Source organism: Hylobates moloch, unplaced genomic scaffold (genome assembly GCF_009828535.3).
Source record: "Hylobates moloch isolate HMO894 unplaced genomic scaffold, HMol_V3 SCAFFOLD_10, whole genome shotgun sequence".
Lineage (NCBI taxonomy): Eukaryota > Metazoa > Chordata > Mammalia > Primates > Hylobatidae > Hylobates > Hylobates moloch.
The window spans coordinates 58,744,823-58,761,089 of record NW_026652285.1 but is presented as its reverse complement, the minus strand read 5'-3'; the positions used below and the strand labels follow the sequence as shown (position 1 = coordinate 58,761,089).

The window sequence follows — 16,267 nt, the reverse complement described above, 5'->3', positions numbered from 1 at the left end:
TATAGTACTTTTGTGCTTAGCAAAAGGCATTTTTATTTTATCTATTATCTGAAATATTAAACAGTTTCAGTGACCTTCATTTAAATGATTTGAGAATGAGACTGATGAAACATTTAATAGTTATTTATTAGGATATTGTGGTGGTGACTAAATTTCAGATCAGGTCTATGGATGAAGTATTTGAAGCTTGAGTATGTTTAAAATATTATAGAATGGCCAGGTGCAGTGGCGCACGCCTGTAATCCCAGCACTTTGGGAGGCCAAGGCGGGCAGATGTCTTGAGTCTAGGAGTTCGAGACCAGCCTGGGCAACGTGGTGAAACCCTGTCTCTACAAAAAATACAAAAATTAGCCTGGCCTGGTGACAGGTGCCTGTAGTCCCAGCTACTCGGGAGGCTGAGGTGAGAGGATTGCTTGAGCCCAGGAAGTGGAGGTTGCAGTGAGCCGAGATCATGTCACTGTACTCTAGCCTGGGTAACAGAATGAGACCCTGTCTCAAAAAAAATTATAGGTAAGTGAAGTTGAAAGATAGCAATATCTGCACAATGTTTTATCATAATTAAAAATATACCCATGTTTAAATGAAGCCTAATTACTGACATATAATCAAAAATACTATTTGGATCTAGTTTTTAATGGAGATGAAATTCACAGAGCATAAGATTAACCATTTTAAAGCAAACAATTCAGTGGCATTTAGTATGTTGACAATGGTGTGCAGCCATCAATCACCCCTGTCTTGTTCTAAAACCTTTTATCACCCCCAAAGGAGACCCTCATACCAGTTAAGCAGTCACTCCTGGCCCCTGGCAACCACTGATCTGCTTTCTGTCTATGGATTCACCTATTGTGGGTATTTCATAGAAATGGAATCATACAATATGTGACCTTTTTGTGTCTGATTTCATTCACTTAGCATGCTTTTGAGGTTCATCCATATTGTAGCATGTGTCACTACTTAATTCCTTTTCATATATACAGCATGGACATTAGAAAATTTGATGAGAAATTGTTCCTAATGTAACTAATAAATATAACTTAAGCCAGAGAAAGCCTTTAAAATACTTAGCATTAGTTGTATTTTGTATTAAGATTTTTAAAAAACCTAATTTTGTATGTTTGGTATTTTTCTAATAAGGTATAGGGAACACTGTGAGTCTGTGGACCAGTTACCATCATATTATTTCTCAGCTAAAGGCTGTAGTCCTGTCCCCAGCATTATGAGAGAGACTGAGTGGTAGATATTGGTAAAATAGTACAAAGATATTAGTTGCTATAGACCGTTAACAAACACTAGAATGAAATGTTAACCTCTGTTATCTGTATTTTCCTTATGTGAAGCTAGTATTTGTTTGTTCATACATATATAGGAACTCTGTGTTCTGAGAAAATTAAATTAATATAGGTAATTCTTGGCTAAATGTTAACAGTAGTGTCTAATACTTAGCTATGTGGTAAAGTTTACTGGTATTAATGTGTCTTATTTTTAATGTATAATTTACCAGTTAAGCAAATTAAGAAAAAAGATTTTCCTTTCTAATAGCTCTGGTACACATAACTTGAGTCTGGTTTGCATTTCTGGGAATCATTTATTGCTACTACATAGAAAATTCTTAGAGCTGTAATTACTACTGAGATTTTTCTGGGCAGATAAGTCATATAATTGGAGATCATATCATACCTTCTTGTGTCTTGGAAATCATAGTTGCTTATAACTAAAAGTGCACCATTTGTATTTGTGCTGAGTAGATGAAATGCTGTTGTACCCACAAATAGAGAGATTGAAATCATCCAGATAAATAAGTTTGGGACTGATGTGAGCACCTCCGGATCCCAGACCAGATTTGATTATAATGAAAGCTTTGAGCCTTGTCATAAGTAAATGATCCTTATAATTGAGATGTAGATAGGTACCAAATTAGTGATTATTAGTCTGGAAGACTTAGCTATGTAAGGAATTTGATGATTGTATATATTTATGGCTATTTGTATTTTTGGTAGCCTCTTGGGAAAAAAGTTATTTTTCTCACCATAAGTGTCTGAGACTTCAAAATAAGAATATAATATATCAGCATAAGGAAGAATACATATTTAGTGTTATATTCATATTAGAAAAGAATGTATACTCTTTAATTGCTGATTGTAGCATTCCATATATTCCTGATAAGATCAAGTTTTTAAATCTGTGGTTCAGATTTTTCACATTGTAATGGTTTTTGGGTCTGTTTGTTCTATTAGGTATTAAGAGAGATGTTTTCAGGTTTCCCATATCACTGCAAATGTGTCCACTTTTCCTTTTAGTTCTGTCGATTTTTGCTTTATGTATTATTATAGTAGATGTGTAGAACTTTTGAATCATTACCTCATTCTGGTGGATTGATCCCTTTATCATGAAATGTCTCTTCTTTGGTAATGCTTCTTGCTTTATAGCCAGCTTTGTTTTACATTAGTGTAGCTGCCCTAGCTTTCGTTGGTTAGTTTTTGCATAATATCTTTTCCATCCTTTTAGTCCCAGTTTTCTCTTTATATTTAAGATAGGAATCTTGTATGTACCAGGTAATTGTATTTTATAATCCAGTTAGTCATCTTTGTCTTTTAATTGGAGTATTTACTCCATTTCCATTTAATGAATTACTAATACAACTGAGCTTGTAAGTTACTATATTTGTTTTCTATTGGTTTCACTTGTTTTATGTTTTTTTCTCATCTTCTTTGAGATTAATTCAAAAAATTTTGTTATTCCAATTTTGTCTCTCTATAAGCTTGTTCCGTTCTCTTTTACTATTCTTTTACTGGTACTCTAGAGATGATAACAAGGATTTTTGGTTTATTAGAGTATAATAAAAATTACTCTTGCCCCTTCACAGACAATGCTAGGATCTTCGAATGTATTCTACTCACCTTTTCACCTTCTGTGTTATTGTCGCATTTTAATTGAACTCCATATATTTTATTATTTTTTATTAGTAGTATTTTTTTAAACTTTTAGGTTCAGCGGTACATATGCAGGTTTGTTACATAGGTAAACCCATGTCACGGGGGTTTGTTGTACAGATTATTTCCTCACCCAGGTACTAAGACTAGTTCCCAATAGTTATTTTTTTCTGATCCTTTCTGTTCTCCCACCTTCCACACTAAAGTAAGCCCTAGGGTTTGTTGAACTGAACTCCATATATTTTAAATCTAATTACACATTATTAAGGTTTTAGTTAGTCATATTCACTTATATTTACTTTTCCGTTGTTCTTTATTTCTTCCTCTATTTCTGTGTTTTGGTTTAAGATTAATTTTCTTTTAGTGCATGTCTGCTTACAACAGATTATTTCCATTTTTATTTATTTGAAAATTTTCTTATTATTTCACCTTCACTTTTGAAGACTGTATCTCCAGTATAGAATTCTAAGTGGGTCTTCCCCCTAGTGCCACCTCGCCCCTCTGGCTGGCACTTTAAAGATGCCACTGCATTGAATTTGAGCTTCCATTGTTTATGTTGAGAAATCAACTGTCTTTTTTTGTTTTTGAGATGGAGTCTCACTCTTTCGCCAGGCTGGAGTGCAGTGGCACGATCTCGGCTCACTGCAATCTCTGCCTCCTGGGTTCAAGTGATTCTCCTGCCTCAGCCTCCTGAGTAGCTGGTATTACAGGTGCCTGCCACCACACCCAGCTAATTTTTGTATTTTTAGTAGAGACGGGGTTTCACCATGTTCTCCAGGATGGTCTCGATTTCCTGACCTCGTGATCTGCCCTCCTCGGCCTCCCAAAGTGCTGGGATTACAGGCATGAGCCACTGCGCCTGGCCTACTGTCTTATTTTTTACTCCTTTGAAGGTAATGAGTCTTGTCTGGATGCTTTTAGGTTTTTCTATCTCTGGTTTTTAGGAATTTTGCTATGAGTGATGAGAGTTGGTTTTCTTTGTATTTATCCTACTTGGGATTTGTAGCCCCTCCTAAATTTGTGATTTGAGTCTTTCATTGTTTTTGGAAAATTACAAGCCCTTAGCTCTCAAATGTTGCAAATGCCACATTCGTTTCTCCTCAGCAGGTTTAATTTATGTGGAGATTTAAGTTTTCTATCCTTTTTTTGCTTTCTTCCCTTCAGTTTGGACGTTTTCTACTTACCTGTCTCTGCTTCACTAATTCTCTTTCCAGCTCTGTCCAAAAGACAGTTTTAAACCTATCTTTGAGTTCTTAATTTCAGTTATATATTTTTCACTTTCATATGATTCTCTTTAAATAGATAATAGATGGTGAAATTCTACATTTCATCATCTGTTTGGACATATTAATTACATTATTACTTAAAGTTCATGCCTGAGAACCCCCATACTGAACTATCATTGGGTCTGTTTCTGTTGGAATATTTTTCCTGTTTCTATTTCTTGGTATGTCTGGTAACATCTGGTCGGATGCCAGGTATTATGTACAAAAACTTCAGAGGCTCTAGATATCTTCCCTCACTGAAGATTAATTTTATCTTCTGGGAGGCTTTCAGAGTAGGGCAGATTGCTTCAGTCCAGAGAGCCACTGAGTTGCCTTAAGGTAGGGTTGTAAAATGTGTGAAACCTCTTTTAACTCTTGGTTCACACCTCCTGGCTTTGTGAGCTGTAGCCCTCCAGAGGTCACAACTGAAGGCCTAGGTTCCTCGTCTCCCCAGCACCACAGGACTACCAGAAATTTCTGTTGCTCACTTGTTTATTTTTTTGTTTTGGTTGTTTTGCTGCTTTATGCTTTGCTTTTTAGCCTCTTGTACTATGTAATTTAAAAATTTGTCAAATGTCTTTAAGGGAAAACTGTCAAGTGTTGAGGTCACATCTCTGCACCTCCCTTCTTTCAGGAACCTTGGCAGCTCTGAACTTCAGTTTTTGCCTCCAATCCTTTGAAATTGCTGAAAGCTCTGATGACTTCTCTGCCTCTAACAGCTGCCCTTGCTTGGCCTGGGTTCCACTGGACTTTGCCCCACGCACCTTTTTTTCTTTGCTGATTTTGCTTTGTATCCTTTCACTGTAATAAGTCATGACTGAATTCGACTGTGTGCTCAGTCCTGTGAGTCTTCCTAGCAAATCACTAACCCTAAGGTGGTCTTGGGACCCCTGATAAGCATGTTCATTCTGAATTTCTGTAAAGGTTGATTATCCCAGAGATTCTAATGTTCTACTGAGAATGATCAGAGACAGATGGTATTGTGATCCTTTTATGGATGTATGCAGCTGAGGCTCAGAGAGAGAAATTTACCTGAGGCCATCCATCTAGAAATTCCTGTCAGAATCAGGAATTGGATTGAGGTCTAACTCTAAAATTCACGTTCCTTTATTGTATCTTGTATCCCCCAAGTATGTAACCAAAATTAATAGAATATAATAGTTTCAATTTTTGAAATGCTCTTGTCTAATTTGGATAATTTAATCATTTAACATTTTCGTTATGTGTAAGGAATGTTCTAGTTCAATGGCAAAATAAGTTGGAGCTTAGTAACATAGTTAATTGCTGCTTCCCAAAGTCAGCTTAGTGATACAGCTGCTTCTTGACTTACAGTGGGATTATGTCCCGATAAACCCATCATAAGTTGAAAATACCATAAGTTAAAAGCCCGTTTCCTATACCTAAGTACCAAACATCATAGCTTAGCCTAGCCTATATTAAACATACTCAGAACACTTAAACAGTAGCCTGCAGTCAGGCAAAATAATCTAAGGCAAAGCCTGTTTTATAATAAACTGTTGGATATCTCAAGTAATTTATTGAATATTATACTGAAATAACGGAATGGTTTCGCACAATTGTAAAGTCAAAAAATTTTAAGTTGAACTGTTACAAGTCAGGGACTGTATTGTACTTTTCAACAAAAGTACAAATAAATTAGCAAATTTCTTTTTTTTCAAATAGATATATTTTCTCGTTGGATATTCTGTACGCTAGTTCTGTGTGTGTATGCATGTACGTCTATGTGCTGTAGCCATTTAAGCCTGACAGAAATTGTTACTTGTATTTTCTATGGATAACTTTGTTTACTTTGTGATATTTTTAGGAGATACTATATTTATCTCTCACAAGATAGGAATAAAATTTTATAAATTATACAAATGAAGCATCTTCTGGTATTTGAACAAATAGAAAGATTTTCTTTCACCCTAAATCTGACATTTCAGTACAAGAAAATCAGACACAATCAGCAATTCACAAATTGCCAATAATTTAGGCAATGGCATATTTTTCTGTTTCTGCATCATTTTCAAAAATTTTCCCCCATGATATTTTATTATGCTATCTTAAAACAGGTAGGTTATTCTCAAGAGTTAAGAGTGCAGAGTTAAAGGAGGGTTCTGAGATGCAAAGGTAGACAGAGTATTTTTCATCCTATTGGCTTGAGACAGGCCATTGCCGCGTTCTTCAGGAACTGAGAAAGGTTGATTTAGTGTGTTCTTTAACAAGGTAGGTTTTATTATTGTCATAATATGAGCCCAGCAACTTTGTGAGATAGGTGAGAATGATATTGTTATCTCCGCTTTACACTGAGAAACCTGTGCTCGGAGAGAGGAAATGGCTTGCTCTGGGTCACAACTGGTGAATACAATAGAGGCACAACCCAGAATTTCCAACTCCATAGGAGGTGTTTTGCTTTCATTGTGCCTGTTGTAGGTCATGGAGCTGAAGATCTACATTCTGGTGTCTTGGATGGCAAATCAGCTCTCATGGAAGGAGATGGCATATATTTGAGGGAGAATGGTGAATTTTTTAGGTTTAGTTTTGTGTTATACTTAATAGCTTAATGTGAGGGTAGCCAGAAAACTTTCTGAATCTGCATAAAGTAAACATTTTTTGTTCTCTTTAGAAATCAGTTGGAATTATAAAACTTTTCTGCATCATAATGATACCATACAGCAGAGAATTTCAATGCATTCATCCTGTCAGAAAGACTCTGGGTGAAAGTTTTGATGTTTTTCTTGAAGCAGCATGACAGGATTTGGCTTTGGACTAAAATGCTGTTTTCTTTAGAAAGAAATATTTCTTAATTGCTTTTGGCTTACTCTATTCAGAGTAGAAGGATAGATGTTAAGGCAGGTGTACACAGGGCAGCTGTTAGAAAAGGACGCAGAACAAGCCAAAAGGAGTAAACTTATCTGAAGAAAATGGGGGAAGTAAGGAAACAGTGGCGTTAAAACAAAGTAATCATGACGAGAAATAATTAAGTATTGGTTAGACTTTTTTTTCTTATGATTGTAAGAATTTTTGGACTCCTATCTGCTTATTTAAAGCGATTATTTTACAAACATAGGGCAAGTGACCTTGAAGTCTTTATTTATTTTTTTATTTTATTTTTATTTATTTATTTTTTTATTAATTTTTTTGCACACAAAACAAACATTTTCTAGAAATACAAACAAAAAGATGCATATCAAACATATTAGTAAGGTTGCACATGGGAAGATGGGGAATAGAAATGGGGGGTGGGAATTAAAGAAAATAAATGAGAGAGAGACTTTGTATGGATCAATGATAATAACTCAATCTTCTATTTGACAAAGAACAAGGAGAAGGAAGAGGAAGAAAAAGAAAGTGGGATAAAGGATCAGAAAGGGAGGAAAATAGAAAAAACTAGAGTATGACTTCAGGGTAGACCTGTTTTGTTGTCGCTGGGTTGGTTGGTTGGTCTGTCTGTTGTATTTTTCATATGTTTCGCCATGTTGGCCAGGCTGGTCTCTAACTCCTAGCCTCAAGTGATCAACCCGCCTCGGCCTCCCAGAGTGCTGGGACTACAGGCGTGAGCCACTACGTCCAGCCCCCACATTGCGTCTGGCCTCTGTGGTAGACCTCCCAGACGGGGCGGCCGGGCAGAGGCGCTCCTCACATCCCAGACGGGGCGGCCGGGCAGAGGCGCTCCTCACATCCCAGACCATGGGCGGCCGGGCAGAGGCGCTCCTCACTTCCCAGACAGGGAGGCTGGGCAGAGGCGCTCCTCACTTCCCAGATGGGGCCACCGGGCAGAGGTGCTACTCACATCCCAGACGATGGGCGGCCGGGCAGAGGCGCTCCTCACATCCCAGATGGGGGCCACCGGGCAGAGGTGCTACTCACATCCCAGACGATGGGCGGCCAGGCAGAGGCGCTCCTCACATCCCAGATGGGGCCACCGGGCAGAGGTGCTACTCACATCCCAGACGATGGGCGGCCGGGCAGAGACGCTCCTCACATCCCAGACCATGGGCCGCCGGGCAGAGACGCTCCCCACCTCCCATACGGGGTGGCGGCTGGGCGGAGGCTGCAATCCCAGCACCCTGGGAGGCCAAGACAGGCGGCTGGGAGGCGGAGGCTGCAGCGAGCCAAGACCACGCCACCGCACTCCAGCCCGGGCAACACCGAGCACCGAGTGAGCGAGACTCCATCTGCAGTCCCAGCACCTCGGGAGGCCGAGGCGGGCAGACCAGTCGAGGTCAGGAGCTGGAGACCAGCCCGGCCAACATGGCGAAACCACGCCTCCAGCCAAAGGACAAAAACCAGGGAGGGGTTGTGGCGCGTGCCCTCAATCCCAGGCAGCCGGCAGGGCCAGGCAGAATCACGGGAGCCGGAGGCAGGGAGTCTGCAGCGAGCCGACTATACTCCAGCCTGGGCAACAGAGGGAAGAAAGGAAAAGAAAAGAGAAGGGAAAGGGAAGGGGAAGGGAAGGGGGAGGGGAAGGGAAGGGAAGGGAGAAAAGAGGGGAGGGGAGGGGAAAGGAAAGAAGGAAGAGAAGAAAGAAGGAAGGAAGGAAGGGCGAAGTCTTTTTTTTAAGTGAAGGTTTTGTGAGAATCATAGGAAATAATGTCTATGAAAGCATTTCCTACATTGTAAAGTGCTCAAAACATACGTTAAAATTATTAATAAAAGCAAAGATGAATTTCTGTGATTGGTCTTGTGCCTTGAAGTTTGTTCACTAAAGTAAAATCCGTGGGATAAAAATTGAGGATCTCGTCAACCTCAAGGCTTTTCATAGAGTTTAGCAAACATTTATTGAGGTGCCTGCAATGTGTCATGCCCTTCTGGAAGCTGACAGGAGGTACTCAGATGGGTAAGTCACAGTTCTTGATCTTAAAGGCACTTGTGATTTAGTACTGAGAATATAGGCACACAAATGAGTGGTTTCAATTGCATACATGAAGTTATCAGATGGAATGTGCAAGGTACAAAGGGGATATAGAGAAAGGACACATATCCCAAGATGAGCTTTAAGGATGAACATCTGAAGATGAAACTGAGCTGTGTTTTGAAAAAATAAAGAGTATTTAGGGGAAGAAAGATGTGAAGTATACCTGCATTTGTCCATTATAAAGGTATTCCTTTATAGCAACTGGGTACTTATAAACTGAGACTGGGTAATTTATGAAGAAAAGAGGTTTAATTGGCTGGTGGTTCTGCAGGCTGTACAGGAAGCATGGTGCCACCGTCTGCTTGGCTTTTGGGAAGGTCTCAGGGAGCTTTTACTCATGGTGGAAGGCAAAGCGGGAGCAGACATGTCACATGGCGAGAGGGGGAAGTGCCACACTCTTTTAAACAACCAGATCTCGCATGAACACAGAGTGAAAACTCATTGCTGCGAGAGAGACACCAAGCCATTCATGACCCAAACACTTCCCACCAGGCCCCACCTCTGACACTGGGCATTACATTTCAACATGAGATTTGGAGTGGACACACATCCAAACCCTATCAATACCTTATGCAGAGGAAACAGTGCTGGTGAAGGCTTACTGTATGAAATGTGAGGCGTGGAGTGGTCAGGATATTGAGTGGCAGGACTTGCTTGTAGTGAACTTTGGTTTTCATGACTCACGGAGTGAATGATACCGAGCATACTGGAAGAGGATTGGGCTTGGTGGAGAGAACAGTGAGTTTTCCAGATGCTACTTTTGAGGTGCATGTGAGACAGTCATGGGACTATATCTGGCAAGTCCATGCATGTACAGAAGTTCAGTGGAGAAATTGGGGCTAGAATTTGGATTTGGAAATAATGAGAATACAGATTAAAATAGATGAACTTGTTCAAAGAGGGCATGCTTATAAGAGCTGTTGGCTAAGAAAACATTTTTATAAATACAGTGCCTAGGTTTGAGGAATGCATAGAGGATGAGGAGCACATGATCACCATTGAGAAGGGACAGAAAGGAATTAAGCAAACTAGAATAGAAGGGTATCAGAATTTTCACCACCACGAAGTACAGTGGAGAGAGCTAGTAAAAATGGACTGGAAAATGGTGATTGGAATAGCAGTCTGAATGCTAGTTTTAGTGGAATGTTGGGGGATGTAATCTTCTGTTTTTCTCTTTCCCCTGTCTCAGTATTTATTCCCCTAGCTCCTTCCAGATCCCCTGATATCTTTCTCTCTCTCTCTCTCTCTGTCTCTCTCATACACACACACTCTTACACACACTTGTGTATACCTCTTTCCACCGCTAACTTCCTCCTCTTTGCACACTCAGCCTGACTAATGTGCTTGAGCTAGCACTGTTGGGCCCATCACAATAGCTCGATGTGCGCTGTATACTTCAGCTCCAGTGTAGACCTTAATGAAGCTTTGGCTAGGAACATGATTTTATTAGGACCTGGAGAAACAAGAGTCAAATGTTAGGGCCATTGTGGGTTATAGGAGTGGAATCAGAGGAGTGGACCAGTTCCATACTCTTACCAGATGGTGATTTCAAGAAATGAATGGAGTTCTTCTCATAGTCAACATGATGAATGAGCCAAGATCAAGAACTGACAGGATCAGATTATTTTGCTAAGGATTTCTTGTGAAGATGCTTCTTTTATTTTCCAGGTGCTTGCCTTCCAGGTTGTGCTACTTTGTCTTAAAAGTGCACATCAACACTTGATACCAACATTGCTCTAAGATTCCTTCCTGTCAAGGAAGCTAAACTTATTTAGCTCCATCCTGGGCATCCTTCTTGCTCCTAAATCATACTTCTCTCATTCTGTTTCCTCATTGACTTCAGCTCATAAGACTAGGCTTTTTCTGTAAACCCTTTCCTTTTGTTCAAATTGATTAACTGTAATATTCAGTTTCCCATGGAGAATGAGATCCTTACTCTGATCCCAGTGCGGTGGCTGGGCTCCCAGCAACCAGTTTCACTTATGCCAAGTCTGTTTTCAGATAGGGGGAAAGGTGGGCTGGAATTCCGCTGTCCATAGATCTCTTCAACGATGCGTGCTTCCCTGCCCACCTATCCAACGCATGGATTTTGTGTTCTTCCTACCTGTTGGGAGACACTGGCCACTTCTTGTCTATCTGGAAGCAGCCTCTGTAGTTCTGGGTGGTTTCCCCAGCCCCTGTGCTGGCACAGTGCATAACTTTAGTATCTGTCTCTTCCTTGCATTTCCATTATCGTACCTTCTTGTTATGACTGTCTCCAGGAAGAAAATAAGTATGTGGCAAGAGAAGATTTGTCTTTTCTCCCTTCCCTCTTTTCCCTTTCTTTGCTTCAGTTTTCCATTTATTTTAAGAATCACCTGGGACTCCTCTGAGAATTTGAAATACAAACTCAAGGAGGAAGAATGAATTATTATATTTCGAAAGAAACATGGTAAGTCATTTTAAAAGGCCGAATAAGGTCGGGTGCGTTGGCTCACGCCTGTAATCCCAGCACTTTGGGAGGCCAAGGCAGGCGGATCACTTGAGGTCAGAAGTTGGAGACCACCCTGGCCAACATGGTGAAACCTCATCTCTACTAAAAATACAAAAATTAGCCAGGCGTGGTGGTGGGGGCCTGTAGTCCCAGCTACTCAGGAGGCTGAGGCAGGAGAATTGCTTGAACCCGGAGGCAGAGGTTGCAGTGTGTGGAGATCTCACCACTGCACTCCAGCCTGGGCAACAGAGAAAGACTCTGTCTCAAAACAACAACAACAACAACAACAACAACAACAAAAAAACAAAATCAAAGCCAAATAATCATTTCTTTTAATCTAACTTGTTTCTCTAATGACCTAACAGATTCATACTAAATATTTTAGTTGCAAATTAAAAACTGTTAAATTGTTCTTGTGAGTGTTAGGTATGTTGTGAAGTCTCACACAATCCTCCAAGCCACTCAGCTTGATTTATTTGGACTACTCTATCATATTGCAAGCTCTGAACTTTTAAGAGGAAGTTTGCTACATTAGATCAAGGTGGTTTTGCAATGCATTTTTCCCTTTAATGAGCAAGATTAAAGCAAGTATAGGAAAAAAGGTACTCTTGCCAGATGAGTCTTGCAAACTTCTCAGAAAATTAGAACCATACAATCTATTAACTTTCCCATCCTACCTTAACTTCCAGATATCTGGACTGAATTTCATACTCAGTTGCAGGAATTCTCTCAGGTGCCTAATGACGTCTACTTCTCTCTTATTTTAACAGATATTGTTCCTTTTTCATTGTCCGATTTTATAGGTTTTAATTGCATCAGTTATAGGAAATCCTTTTTGGAAGCAGGTGGGAAATAAACAAACATACATCTATATGAAATTAAGGTAGTTTTGATCACTACCTTAGAGATTCTAAAATGTTTCTGTAGTGTTTATTTGATATTGTGTGTGGGGGGATGTAAATCTCACAAATGGGGAGATACCAGAATAATGTGATTTTTCTAGGAAAGAATACATTACAGAACCTAGTAGAAAAGTTGTCTCAGTCCCAAACAACCTACTTCATGAAATATTTAGAAGCACTTAGTGCTTTTAAGCAAATGTCTTATTCTGTGTCCTTAGGGAAAGTAATTAATCTGGGTGTAGAGTGTTCACTTGTTTTTCATTTTTATTCTTGACCTACGGAAACTTGGGGGGTGGGTATATGGGCTGTTTTTATGGCAGCTAATCACTTTATAGACTTAGAGTGAGTGGTTTTAGTGCATTACTCGAGAAGCCAATTAAATGCTCACAGTTTCTTGTAAGGACTATTGAAATTATATTTGCCTGATTTACAGTGATTTAAGTAGAATTAAAAAATAAATCTTAGCCTGCAAATTGATGAAATCTTTCAAAGAAATAACCTGATGAGAGAGTTCACTGTTTTTTAAGCTATCTATCTAATTTTAGGATATATATTGATACTCTTGTAATATAATTAATAAGTCACATTTCACTGCTTATTGTCAATACAAGGAACTTTCACCTATTATAAATTTCAACTTGTTCATTTGGATAAGATTTTTAAAGTTAATGCAGCTTATATTATATTGGAATCAAAGTTAGTCCACTATGGTGAAATAATCTTATATTAGGACCTTAAGACCTAACAAAGTCTTGTATGTTCTGTGTGTTTTGGCTGCAGCCCTACCACTTATGTTTTGGATGAAGATGAACCTCGATTCCTTGAAGAAGTTGATTACAGTGCAGAAAGTAATGATGAGTTAGATATTGAGTTGGCTGAAAATGTAGGAGATTATGAAACTTCTGCTCAAGAAGAAGTACTTTCTGACTCTGAATTATCAAGAACATACCTACCTTGAGCCTGCTGCCATCTCTTGTTAACTGCAAAGAATAAATGAAACATCTTGGTCTTTATGTCCCAGGAAGCTTGAGAGAAATGAGTTTATACAGAGCTGACTCAAAAAGACAAAGTAACTTGGGCCAGTTTGGTTTCAAGACAATAAATGTGTTATTAATTAATGATAAAATTGGCGCTTGTTTTATTTTAGATATTCAGTGCACCTTAGGTAGCATTGAATGATCAAATATTGGATTTACCTTTAAAAAAAACCTGAGTATCATTGCATGAATTTTTATCTCCCTATGGTTATATCCTGCATCAAGTGGATAATTTTGAAGTGTGTTCAGAATATAAAATTGAAATTTTAGAGTTGTTGAAAATCCTGACTTGTTGAAAACTAATATATATGTACACGGATTTCTATAGATGTGTTTGTTTAGAAGTGGGTAGATATTGAAGATAAGACTGTTCTTCAGAATCGTGTTAACTATTGGGTTGTGACTAAAATAATCCAGGGTTTGCCTTGAAACCATTACATTCTACATTTCCCAAATTAAACAAATAAAAACTGTATTAAATGTTGCATTCATTTTGTCATCTTCTTTTTTTTTTTTTTTTTTTTGAGACGGAGTCTGGCTCTGTCGCCCAGGCTGGAGTGCAGTGGTGCTGTCTCCGCTCACTGCAAGCTCCGCCTCCCGGATTCACGCCATTCTCCTGCCTCAGCCTCCCAAGTAGCTGGGACTACAGGCGCCCACCACCACGCCCGGCTAATTTTTTTCTATTTTTAATAGAGATGGGGTTTCACCATGTTAGCCGGGATGGTCTCGATCTCCTGACCTCGTGATCCACCCGCCTCAGCCCCCCAAAGTGCTGGGATTACAGGCGTGAGCCACCGTGCCCGGCCTTGTCATCTTCTTTAACCAGCTCAGATTATTTGATGTATAGAACTTTGTGAGAATGTGATAAAAACCCAGAATTGGACACAGTGATAAAAAGTTGTTTTTAAGAAAGTTGGCTAGGCATGGTGGCTCATGCCTGTAATCCCAGCACTTTGGGAGGCTGAGGTGGGTGGGTCACTTGAGGTCAGGAGTTTGAGCCTGGTCAACGTGATGAAACCCTGTCTCTACTAAAAATACAAAAATTAGCCAGGCGTGGTGGCAGGTTTCTGTAATCCCAGCTACGCAGGAGGCTGAGGCAGGAGAATCACTTGAACCCAGGAGGCAGAGGTTACAGTGAGCTGAGATAGTGCCATTGCACTCCAGCCTAGGTGACAGAATGAGACTCCGTCTCAATTAAAAAAAAAAAAAAAAAAAAAAAAGCCGAGTATACTACTCTTAAATTTTGTTATGATAGAGGTATACCCACACCTATCATAAGAGATATATCTGAACAGCCCATTTCTCTAATACTGTGCCTCATGGATACGCCTAAAGTATATCACTGCAGTTGAACAGTTTGTTAAGAAGCTTGAAAAATGCAGTGAGGAGATAATCTGATGTTAAATGTGCATTTGTCTATTGAGCTTATTCAGCATCTCATGAGCTGTGCTGTGTTATTAGACTTACTGAAGTGAATAGACTTAGGGCATGCTGACGCTGGTATCAGAATCCTAGATGACTGCAGTACATTTAAACCCTTTTGTTTGTTTGTTTGTTTGTTTTGTTTCGAGATGGAGTCTCACTCTGTCACCCAGGCTGGAGTGCAGTGGCGCAATCTCGGCTCACTGCAATCTCACTGCGATTCTCTTCCCTCAGCCTCCCAAGTAGCTGGGATTACGGGCACCCGTCACCACGCCTAGCTTATTTTTGTATTTTTAGTAGAGACAGGGTTTCACTACATTGGCCAGGATGGTCTCGATCTCTTGACCTCGTGATCCACCCGCCTTGGCCTCCCAAAGTGCTGGGATTACAGGCGTGCGCCACCGTGCCTGGCTAAACCCTTTCTTGTAGTGATACCTACCTGGGTTTTAGCCCTCTTGCTGCAGGAATTACTTTATTTTTAAATAAAATAAAGTGAATCCATTGACTTTGGATAGGTGTTTTAAGAACTAAGTTTCTGATATAATAAAACAACCTCCAAAAGATACCTCATTGCAGATTTTCGCCAGGATTCAGGTGCTTAGGTTTTGGCACATATCTTCCTCACTTTTTCCTGTAGTGTTTTTAACCTGTTATAATTGAAAAGAAATGATAGAGATGTATTTCAGAGTTTTGCATTTTCCAAATCAATGATTTTTCTTTTTAATATTTAAAGTATTTCATTAACAGTGTAGATTCTTTCTGATTTTTGGGGAGCGATGTTTAAAAACATAGTATGGAGCAATTGAAAAAGGGGTCTTTTTCCCTAGCCTAATTCTTACTAATCTCAGAAAACAAAGATGAAATAGACTGTGAAGTTGAACTAGTCCTCTTAGTATGGTAACCAAATTTAGGAAAGATCAGGATAATTTAGGAAGGAAAGTAATCATTTATTTAATTACTTATAAACAATTATGTTTTGTATATTTTATGTATAAAACAATTACATGTTTTATTATAGTTATATTTCTTCAGATAGTAGATTATGGAGCCACCATGTCCATGCAGTTAGTTGTTCCTTGGTATTCTTGGATTGATTCCAGGACCCCCCACAGATGCCCAAACCCACAGATACTGAAGTCTCTGATATAAAATGGAGTAGTATTTGCATTTAACCTATGGACATCCTCCTGTATGCTTTAAATCATCTATAGATTACTTATAATACCTAATACAATATAAATATAAATACTCTGTAAATAGTTTTACTGTATAGGGTGTGTGTGTGTTTGTGTGTGTGTGTTTTAAGAGGCGAGG

At 39.3% G+C, this 16,267-nt stretch overlaps 1 protein-coding gene across 7 annotated transcripts in view; it reads left to right on the top strand.

The window, feature by feature from the left end:
* The window catches only part of AGTPBP1 (ATP/GTP binding carboxypeptidase 1), a 202,615-nt gene extending 188,597 nt beyond the window's left edge, over positions 1-14,018 (top strand). For 6 of the 7 annotated variants that reach the window (XM_032164426.1, XM_032164425.1, XM_032164424.2 and 3 more), the window contains one exon: positions 13,275-14,018. In XM_032164426.1, coding sequence (XP_032020317.1) covers positions 13,275-13,452 — 178 coding nt within the window. In that variant the 3' untranslated portion in view covers positions 13,453-14,018. Of the gene's footprint in view, positions 1-4,832; positions 7,487-13,274 lie in introns of those variants that run through there. The other variant, XM_032164423.2, reaches the window with a different exon arrangement.
* Positions 14,019-16,267: the final 2,249 nt, after the last annotated feature.